Below are 11,383 nucleotides of genomic sequence, written 5' to 3'. Positions count from 1 at the left end.
GCTAGTGATCGTTTCTTAATATGAGGCCATGGAGTCTAAATGCATAGACAGCCAAATTATAATTACCAAATGCATAATTATTCAAATTAGCCCATGAAAAACAAAGGAATAGCAAAAATCATCCTCATTATAATTTAAACTCTTCTATTCCAGATGAAGCTTAAGGATAAAATATATTTTGTCCGATTCCTCCTTTTCCTTCAAGTCTGATAAGCCTTTCCTTTCCATTCATTGTGGCAAAAGAAAAAAATAGACATAGAAAAATATTTATTATATCAACCATTTATTTACACAGTTTGGTGGCATTATTTATATTGATACTTCCCCCCCACCACTTTGGTCATGGTTATTTCCATTCACAAATTGTCCATCACTCTCAACCTCAAACTTTATACTTGTTTGGAAACTTCCAAATTCTCCTTCTGCCAACCTTGCCAGCCAAGATTCTTCTATATGTGACAACAAGGAAGGAGTCAAAGCTGAGAAACTCAAAAGTAAGGAGTGCAAAGAGGGCATCGTTAAAAAAATATAGGTGTCCATTCTTTCAACTTCCCCAACTGATTTCCTTTGTGAATGCTACAGGAACAAAAACTGACCCTGTCCATGTGTGGAGTCTCTTCAGAGCACTACTGATGCCTCTGTTCCTCAGGCCATAGATGAAGGGGTTCAGCAGGAGGGTGACCACTGTGTATATCACTGTGGCCACCACATTGTTTCTGGGAGACTTTGATAAAGCTGAACCAAAGTAATCCTCCAGTCTGGTTCCATAAAATAAGCAAACTACAGGCAAGGGGGAACTACAGGTGGAGAAGGCTTTGTACTTCCCACCTGAGGATGGGATTTTCAAAATAGAGAACAGAATTTTACAGTATGAGAAGAGAATGCCTGAGGCAGGGAAAACTCCAAATATGATGCCAATCACATACATGAGTATCTCGTTGCTAAACCTGTCAGTACAGGCAAGGTGAAGTAGCTGAGATGGGTGACAGAAGAAGTTAGCAATGTCCAAAGCCTTGAAGCATGTGAGTTGTAAGATAATCAAGTTGTACAGCAGGGATTCCAAAAGGCTGAGTGCAAAGACACCAAAAGTAAGAAGACACAGAGATGAGGGTTCATGATGACTGAATAATGCAGAGGGTGACAGATGGCCACAAAGCGGTCATAGGCCATCACAGTCAGAATCATATTATGCATGCATGCAAAAATCATGAAGAAAGACATCTGTGTGAGGCAGCCCACACAAGAGATGGCTCTGTTGTGACTTTGGAGGTTCACCAGCATTTTTGGGACAGTGGTAGAGGTACAGTCGATGTCAGCCAAGGACGGATTGGAGAGGAAGAATTACATGGGGGGTGTGGAGGTGGGGGTAAGAGTTGATGGCCAGGATGATGAGCAGATTTCCGAGCACAGTGACAGGTACATGGTACATGGACAGGAACGGCCCCAAGATGATGTGCTATAGTTCAGGGTCCTCCGAGAGGCCCCGGAGTTGGAATTCTGAGGCAAAGGTCATATTTTTTTGTGTCAATGTGGCATAGAACACTTGCAACAAGATTAATAAAAGAGGAAGAAAATACACTGACATAAAAAAAGAAATAAAATACACCTGGATCTCCATGCTTTGAGTGGTAAAGTAGTGGCATGCAAATAATTTACCTTTAGGATTCCTATATTTTCTTAATTGTGATAAAACCAATCTCCATCAAACTCATCACTGATTTTCCTGTTTTCTTCCTTCTACTTACACATTAGATATATGAAGGCAATTAAGTATAAAATAAATCAATTCACTTTAAGGACGGAATACAATATCCTTTCAACTTTAGGATGGATAGTTGAATGAGAGCTGTATCATCTAATACTGAATTTAAATTGATGGTTTATAATTAAAACAGTGTCCTGTGCCCCTTACCTCCCATTTGTGTGTGTGTGTGTGTGTGTGTGTGTGCGCGCACGAGCGCGCGTGATAGTCCTGGGGCTTGAACTCATGGTCTGTGTGCTGTCCCTAAGCTTTTGTGCCGGAAGCTAGTATTTACCACTTGATTCACACATCTACTTCTGGATTTTTCATGGTTAATTGGAGATAAGTTTCCTTCCCTGAGCTGGCTTCAAACCCTAATCCCCACATCTTGGCTTCCTGAGTTTCTGGGATTATAGGGATGAGCCATTTTTTGTTTTGTTTTTGTTTTTGTTGTATCCTTCTTGAGTTTTTGGTTCCCTTCCTAGATACTAACTCAAATACAGGATTGCAACTTCGAGGCCAGCAAAGTGAAGTTAGCTATCCCCTATCTCACAAGAAAACTTACTTTCAAATAAATTAAACGATCAGACTCTGTAGCTAAGGCATTATACCTTTCGCTTGTTTCCTGGTCAACAGTTTAAGCAGAGGTTCACAGGTCATAATCTTTCCAGTTTTTTGATTCAGTGTACACTAATCATTTATATGATGGCTCTTTTTGAGGCTAATAAAGACAGGGGAAGGACGTTGGAGGTTGAAATGACATCTTGCAGGGATTAAAAGAAAGAGCTCTGTTTTTAGTTTGCATGAGCACACTTTCTATGGTCTGTGTCTGTCATTTTTGCCCAGACTTCATATAGAGCATGCCACAAACATCCCCAACACTTTTATGATGATATATTATACACCCCAAAATGAATAGGTTTTCTCTCTCTCTGGAATAACAGAAACATACAATTTCTGTTCAGTTTGACAAGCAATCTGCTTGGATTCTTTTTGATAGGATATCCTGTTCCATAATCAGAAAGGTCAATACAAAACATAACTCCATTGTTTTCTACCTACCTACTTAGGTAGGTAGCTACCTAATAGTAGCTGTTGGCTTATGCCCATAATCCTAGCCACTCAGGAAGCTGTGCACTGAGGATCACAATTGAAAGCCAGCCTGAACAGGAAAGTTTGTGCAACTTTTATCTCCAATAAACCACCAAAAAAAACAGAAATGGAGTTGAGGCTCAAGTGGTAGAGTGCTAGCCTTGAACAAAAAGGCTCAGGAGCAGCACCTTGGCCCTGAGTACGAACCTCAGGACTTGCACAAAATATATATATATATGCATATATGTATATGTGTATGCTCTTTTAGTGTCTGGTAAGAATATAGACATTTTTAACTAGAGAAAGATGAAGCATACAAAAGGAAAACAGTTGCCTTAAAGATATTTCTTGGTGCCTTGAACTTAGATATCTCCGAAAAATAATTTCGAGGTGATATGGTTACTGTTTTCAACTTCTCTTCCTCCATACTACCTTCATAATGACTGGTGGGGGGGGGGGGGACAGGGGCTGCTTAGGAAACAGAAGGAACCATTTTCTTTGCAAAGATGAGTTATCAGCAAAATAGAAACAGACTTGGAGAATCAACCTTCTTTTAAGTGTAAATACGGTTTAATTATAGACCCAGTACTTGAAGGAAAACATCAAGGTTTATATTGTTCTCAGCTTGGAGGAGGAAAGACAAGAGCATTGTGACATGGCCACAAGGACCAGAAATTTTTCCAAAGAGTTAATCTTATGCCAGGTATTACTTCATGATTCTCCTCTAATACCTATATACAAAAAGAAATTCATTTACTGGGCATGAAGTGATATACCCATAGTTTATCATCCAAGCACTGTGGAGGCAGATGCAATATGCAGGAGGAATACAAGTCTAAGGCCAGCCTGGGCTACATAGCAAGTTCATCTCAGACACACACACACACACACACACACACACACACACACACACACACACACACTAGTATTGGGGTTGGAAATATAACTCACCAAAAGAGTGTGCTTATCATGGACAAGGCCCAATAACAACAACAACAAAATTTACACAATATAAAAATACTCTATGGAAATGCCAAAGGGTTTGCCATTAAGTCAATATTGTGATGAGAACATCTGAGGTTGTTCACCTTTGGAGGCTCAAATTGAAGAAGCCACTGCCTCTAAAGTTGTTCTTCCAAACTACTTCTTCAACTTGGCCTATGCAATGGTAGTAAAGACATTTTAAAAATAAGATTTCTAAACATGAGCTAGGCACCAGTGGTTCATGCCTATAACTTTAGCTATTTAGAAGTCTGAGATCTTAGGACTGAATTGTGAAGCCAGCCTGGCACGAAAGTCCATGACACTCTTATTTCTAATGAACCAGCACAAAACCAGTAATGGAGGTACAACTCAAGTGGTAGAGAACCAGCCTGAATGAGAAAGCTAAGGGACAGCACCCAGGTTCCAGAATTCAAGCCCCAGCCCACACAAAAGAAATATGCATATATGCATGTCTGTATACATATATATTTATATATGTATATACACAAGTATATAGACATGCATATATTATGTATACATGATAGTCTTCCTAAATGAGATTGTTTACATTACTATTCTCCCACATGAATTATGATAAAGAAATTTTCAGAATTTTCTTTCACTTTTTTCTTCCTAACTCCCCCATGTCTCAGAACTTACAGAGTTGTCCTGCTTCTTTGCAAGGTCTGGGTCCCCACATTCAGATCTGAACATCCTCCCATGCCTGCCACCTAGTATAGATACAGACAGGTTCACTAAGAAGCTTTTGCATACTGAGATCCAGCCAAAGAGAAGAATAGGTGATTCCAGTGGACTGGGACCATACAAATAACAGACTGGACAGACAGGCTAATTAGCAACTATACACAAATCAGACCGTGCAATCTCAGTCTCAGAGGATTTCCCAGTATTAGTGATTGAGGAAGAAGAACAGAAGATGAATGTCCACAGTCCAGCAAATCATTCTCTACTTGGCTCCAAATCTCTGCACACACACACACACACACACACACACACACACACACACGTGAAAGGCAAAAGATAAAATAATGAAGCTATCAGCTAAGTGTCAGTAGCTCATACCTATAATCCTAGCTACTACTTCAGGAGGCTGAAATCTGAAAATTGAGGTTTGAAGTCAACCTAGACAGCAAAGTCAATGAGACTCTTATCTCCAATTAACCTCCAAAAAGTCAGGAGTGGAGCCATCCTTGAGCAAAAACTAAAGGATAGTGCCTAGGCCCTGAATTCAAGTCCCAAGCCTGGCTTGTGCATGCACACACACATGCATACACATACAGACACACACACACACACACACAATCTGTAATTTTGTACACTGTGGAGCATTTTGAAGCTAAGCTGTGAAACCTGGCAAAGTTTTGAGAGGTGGGAATGTTACTTCAACAGTACTCAGAATGCTGAGAACTGACCATGGAAAAGTTAAAACAGACAGCTCTGGAAAGGGTTAAGAGGCTGGAATGCCATCCCCTTCCTTAGTGCTAGAAGAGCTGAGAGCTAAACCTTGAAAGTAGATATAGTGGAATATATGTTTGGATTTTTGCTTAGGTTGCAGTCTTTTTTATTTTAAATTTCATCGTAAAGGTGATATACAGAGAGGTTACAGTTACCTAACTCAGGTAATGAGTACATTTCTTTTTAAACACTGTCACTCAGTCTGTCCCTCATTCTCTCCCAGATTTTCCTCTCCTGACTTCCCTCCCCACTAAGTTGTATAGTTCAGTTCCAACATAGTGTCTAGTAAGTATCACTGCTGAATTGGTTCACCTGTTGTCCCACTGTTTCTGGGATTCCCCTTTCCCTCCCTAAATCAGCTAAACTTATACACAAAGCAAAGGGTACAGGAATCTAAAAAAATAACATTAATAAATAACATTTTAAAAAATAAACCAAAGGAAAAAAACACAAACAATACAGTAAATGACCTTTGTTTACATTTTTCGGAGTTCATTTTGATAGGCATCATTTTATATAATCATGTGCACATAGCTATTGAGCTCTTGCAATCCTCTTCTAAGAATATCCTCCTACTACACTGTTGGTGGGAATGTAAACTGGTTCAACCATTCAGGAAAGCAATATGGAGGTTCTTCACAAGAGTAAGCATAGATCTTCCTCAATGAACCAGCAATCCCACTCCTGGGCATCTATCCAAATGATGATAAACCAGGCTACACTAAAACCACCAGTACAGCCATGTTCATTGCAGCATTGTTTACCATGGTTAAGATATGGAATCAACGCAGATGTCCCTCAGTGTAAAAATGGATCAGGAGGGCTGGGAAGATGGCTCAGTGGTTGAGCGCTTGCCTTGCATGCCTGAGGCCCTGGGTTCGGTTCCTCAGCACCACATAAGCAAAAAGAAAAAAGCCGGAAGTGGCGCTGTGGCTCAAGTGGTAGAGCGCTAGCCTTGAGCTGAAGAGCTGAGGGACAGTGCCCAAGCCCAGAGTTCAGGCCCCACTACCGGACCCCAAAAAAAAAAAAAAATGGATCAGGAAAATGTGGTACATATACACAGTGGAATTGTATGCTCTCATCAGAAAAAAATGACAATGCCCCATTTATAAGATAATGGAAAAACTTGGAAAAATTATGCTAAGCAAAGTAAGCCAGACCCAAAGAAACATGGGCTGCATGTTTTTCCTCATTTGTAATAATTAGAGTGTGTTGATAAATCTACAAGTAAACCCAATGGATAGTAAATGACAAATAATTACACGTGGATAGGATTAATTAAACAGCACTCTTTTTTTTAGCTCTTTTGTCTTTATTTTTATTTTTTAAATATGTTTTTAATGAGAAAATGTACAGTGGAGTTACAGTTACATGAGTAAGGTAATGAGTACATTTCCTATCCAGCAGTGTTACCTTCTCCTTTGTTTTTCCCTACCATTCCTTCTCTCCCCACCTTCCCACTCCTTCCTCCCCCCCACCAAAGTTGTAAAGTTTGTTTTCAACATAGTGTCTTGTACATCTCATTGTTACAACGGGTCCTTATTTCAACATTTTGTTATTTCCTTTCCCCTCCCCAAATTAGAAAATTGTATATACAAGATGAATCAAAAACAGTGAAAACAGGGGTTATAACATGGGAAAAGAGCATACAAAAGAAACAAAAGAAATCACACAGTACATTATAAATAAGTGAAAAACAATAGCAACAAAGATAAAAACCACTTGTGTCCCTATCTTAGAGTTCATTTTGCTTAAAATTAAACAGCATTCTAAACATTCACAAAGTGAGAACATAGTTCATAATCTTCTCTTTTGAAATAATAAGGGAGACAGTTATTTTCACAATCTCTGTTTTGTCTCTGATTGTAAAAACAGTATAGATGCTGCATTTTCTGCGTGTACCTATGGTAAACTTCCCTATACTAAATCTAATAAATAAGCTTGCTTACAGAAGTCTGGGGTGCAAGAGCTGCTGAGCCTTAGGCCCCCTTGCACCTGCTGCCTCTCTATTTTTTCTCTATGGTTTTTAAAATTTCTTTAGCTCCAGTATTTCATCATGTTAACAACAGTATACTAGTGGTTTTCAGGCTCACTAACCAATAAACTTATCAGAGAATTTTATAAAATCCAAGAATGCCAAACTCATGCCTAAACCAATTTGAACAAATTAAATGTACTACTAATTGTTTTTTTTTTGGGGGGGGGGAGTCAGCATGGGGCTTGAACTCTGGGCCTGGGTGCTGACCCTGCAAAGTTCAGCTCAAGGCGAGTGCTCCACCGCTTGAGCTGGAGTGCCACTTCTGGTTTTCTAGTGGTTTATTGGAGATAAGAGTCTCTGGACTTTCCTGCCTGGGCTGGTTTTGAACCACAATCCTTAGATCTCAGCCTCCTGAGTAGCTAGGATGATAGACATGAGCCTGTACCCAGCTTGTACTAATAATTTTTCTTGTTTTCTAGCCCTAACAGACATTGAAGCAGAGGTTACAAGTGTTTAATGCACATATATCAAATAAATATTTAAACTCCTCTCAGATTTCTAAGTAGGAAGGAAATTACCATCGATAATTAGAGTTATAGAACTAAATAGAGAGATGTTAGAAGAGATTGCAGATAGGTAAGTAGATAGATGAGATAGATGATTGATAGGTGATAGTCATAAATGTAGATAGATTGATTTCTATAATATTAAACCCATTATCCTTGCCTTTCTACACATCATCCATCTTTTGGTCCACCATCACATTTTTATAACCATATAGTATTATTATTTTTACTATTTGTTCAACTTCTTGATCTGAAATTTTATAGCCATTTGAAAAACTTCAAATTCTCCCTTCACTAAACATATAACATGTCTTTCTACTATAAAAATAATGTACCATGTGATTTTTAAAATTTCTTTTTATATTCCTCCCCCACTGTATAACTCCTGTTTTCACTGTGTTTGATTCTGGTGCCCTGCATCTTTTTTTTTTGTCAGTCGTGGGGCCTGAACTCTGGGACTGGGAGCTGTCCCTCAGCTCTTCAGCTCAAGGCTAGGGCTCTACCACTTGAGCCGCAATACCACTTCTGGCCGTTTCTGCATGTGGTGCTGAGGAATCGAACCCAGAGCCTCATGCATGCAAGGCAAGCACTTTACCATTGAGCCACCTTCCCAGCCCAGATTCTGGTGCCCTACATCTTGTACATACACTTCTCTAATTTGGAGAGGGGAAGGGAAAAAACAAAATGCTTAAATAGGGATATGGTTGACCCATTGTAACAATGAGATGTACAAGACACTATGTTGAAAACAAACTTTACAATTTAGGTGAGGAGTGGCAGTGTAATTGTGGAGACGGGAGGGAAGGGATGGTAGGGGAAAAAAATCGAAGGAGGAGGCAACAATGCTCCATAGGAAATGTACTCATTACCTTGCTCATGTAATTCTAACCCCTCTGTACATATTTTTCCAATAAAAATGTACAAAAAAATGATGAGAGACTGAAGGTCATACCTTTCTTAAAAAAATAACCTGAGCAAAGTTCTAGCAGCTCATACCTGTAATGGTACTCAGGGGTCTGAGATCTGAAAGTCATGGTTCAAAGGCACTGGGCAGGAATGTCTGTGAGACACTTATCTCCAATGAACCAACAAAAAAGCTGGTGGTTAAGCCGTTGCTCAAGTGGTAGAGTGCTAGCCATGAGCAAAATAAAAGCCCACCACAGTTCCCAGACCCTAAGTTCAAGACCCAGGGGTTCTCCTTCATCCCCCCTCAGATTCAACAAAGATACAGTTGCTTGCAGATCTAGGTGTCCAGTTTTTCTCGCTTTTCTAAATGGTGTCCAAATGTACACCTTAAGTTGTGAGTTCAGATTTTCCTACTGTGCAGCCTCTTCAGTGTCCTACTGATATCTCTGTTCCTCAGGGTGTAAATGAACGGATTCAACATAGGGGTGACCACCGTGTACATTAATGAGGACACTGCACTGTTTCTGGGAGAATGAGAAATAGCTGAGCCAAAGTACTCTCCAAGAGCTGTTCCATAAAACAAGCAAACGACTGACAGGTGAGAGCCACATGTGGAGAAGGCTTTGCACCTCCCACTGGATGATGAGATTCTCAAAATAGAGGAAATGATTTTATAATAGGAGAAAATGATCCCGGAAAGAGGAAAGACTCCAAGTGTGATGCCAATTACATAAATGACTATATCATTGCTAAATCTGCTAGTACAGGCAAGGCTAAGAATTTGAGAAGGGTGACAGAAGAAATTAGCAATTTCCACATCCTGGAAGCAGGTAAGTTGTAAGACAATCAGATTGTGCAGCTGGGATTCAAAAAGACTGAGTGAAAAAGACACCAGAACTAAGGAGCCACAGAGACGAAAGTTCATGATGACTTGGTAACGTAGAGGATGACAAATGGCCACAAACCTGTCAAAGGCCATGGCAGTCAGGATCATATTATCCACACAGACAAAAAGGATGAAAAGAGACATCTGTGTGAGGCAGCCCATATAGGAGATGGCTCTGCTGTGAATCTGAATGTCCACCAGCATCTTAGGGACAGTGGTGGAGATGAAGCAGATGTCATCTAAGGAGAGGATGGAGAGGAAGAAGTACATGGGGGTGTGGAGGTGGGGGTCAGAGGTGACAGCCAGGATGATGAGCAGATTTCCGAGCACAGTGATCAGGTACATGGACAGGAACAGCCCAAAGAGGATGGGCTGTAGTTCAGGGTCCTCTGATAATCCCAGGAGATGGAATTCTGTGACAGTTGTTAGATTCTGTGCTTCTGTGTTGCTTGGGCAACTGTTGCAAAAAGAACATTCTTGAGAAAAATTAAATAAATGACAAAGGCTATGTGTATATTGAGTTCCAGTATTTGAAAGCTATATTTGCTACCTGATACCAAAGCGTCTGAAATCATTCTCCATAGTAACATTTCCTGAATCTCTGTAACTCTGTCTTTCAGTTGTTCTTCAACTTCTATTTGATCCTACTTTAGAGATTAGCACAAGAAAGAAAAAGATACAGGTTAACAAGTCCATGATAACACTGAAATGCAATCTACTTGTTAAAAATAGAAAATAAAAAAAATGGTTTCTGGTGGCTTACACCTGTAATCCTAGCTACTAAGAAGACTGAGATATGAGGATCAGAGTTTGAAGCCAGCCCAACCCGTACAGGAAAGTCTGTAAGACTCATCTCCGATTAACAACACTGATATAGAGTTTTGGCTCAAGGTTGTAGAGCATCAGTCTCCAGCAAACAGAGCTGTAGACATAAATGAATACTCACATGAAAACCCTGATATAAAATCTAACCACAGACAGTGCTTGGGCCCTTGATTCAAGTCCCCATAACACACACACACATGAGAATAAGTCACATCCATTCCATTTGTAGAAAAATATCATTGTAATGGAAGGAAATTTAGAATCAATCAACTATATCTTCCTTTCTTTTAAAATTTGTGCAAATGTCTTTGAGTGGGGGGGAAGGTTTTAAATACTACATAAGGAACAACAGCATTATTGGAACATAAAAATTTGTAGTTGCTAATCAGAAAATTTGGTGGTATGGCAATTATCTTCCAAAAGTTTTTCATTATTCTTGTACTTTCTGATTTCCTTCCTTTAAGGAGTTAATTGTTGCCTTACAGTTTTTTCAATAGCTGAAAGTTAATTAATAACTCTTATCTGTGGCTTATTTTTGTGGGGGAGGTCCAGTCTTGGGGCCTGAACTCTGGGCCTAGGTGCTGTCTGTCAGCTCTTCAGCTCAAGGCTAGCACTCTACCACTTGAGCCACAGCACCACTCCCGGCTTTTTTCTTTTTGCATATGTGGTGCTGAGGAATTGAACCCAGGGCCTCAGACAAGCAAGACAAGCACTCTACTACTGAGCCACCTTCCCAGCCCTTATCTGTGGCTTTGTTGAACTGCACAGTTTATAAAGATGACACTAATAAAAAAAAGAATCATGGTGTAGTCATATTCACATCATATAGAACTTTCAGAGGTTGTTATAACTACATATGAAATATGATTTTTTACATCTATTACAAGAGAAAAATATTGTAATATTTCTGTGGTTAGATTTTTGTATCA

The 11,383-nt window shown here is 39.6% G+C and overlaps 1 protein-coding gene and 1 pseudogene across 1 annotated transcript; both read right to left on the bottom strand.

Annotated features, from left to right (window-relative positions):
* Positions 1-544: 544 nt before the first annotated feature.
* On the bottom strand, positions 545-2,401 carry LOC122119972 (annotated as a pseudogene).
* A 6,742-nt stretch (positions 2,402-9,143) lies between these two features.
* LOC122119765 (olfactory receptor 7E24-like) lies at positions 9,144-10,082 on the bottom strand. The gene has a single exon (XM_042693814.1). It carries the CDS (start codon positions 9,972-9,974, stop codon positions 9,144-9,146), a length of 831 nt encoding a protein of 276 aa, XP_042549748.1. The 5' UTR covers positions 9,975-10,082.
* Between the last annotated feature and the right edge of the window lie 1,301 nt (positions 10,083-11,383).

Source organism: Dipodomys spectabilis, unplaced genomic scaffold (genome assembly GCF_019054845.1).
Source record: "Dipodomys spectabilis isolate Male_0828 unplaced genomic scaffold, ASM1905484v1 ptg000173l, whole genome shotgun sequence".
Lineage (NCBI taxonomy): Eukaryota > Metazoa > Chordata > Mammalia > Rodentia > Heteromyidae > Dipodomys > Dipodomys spectabilis.
Note: the sequence above shows the minus strand (reverse complement) of the source record. Positions and strands in the feature narration are given on the sequence as shown.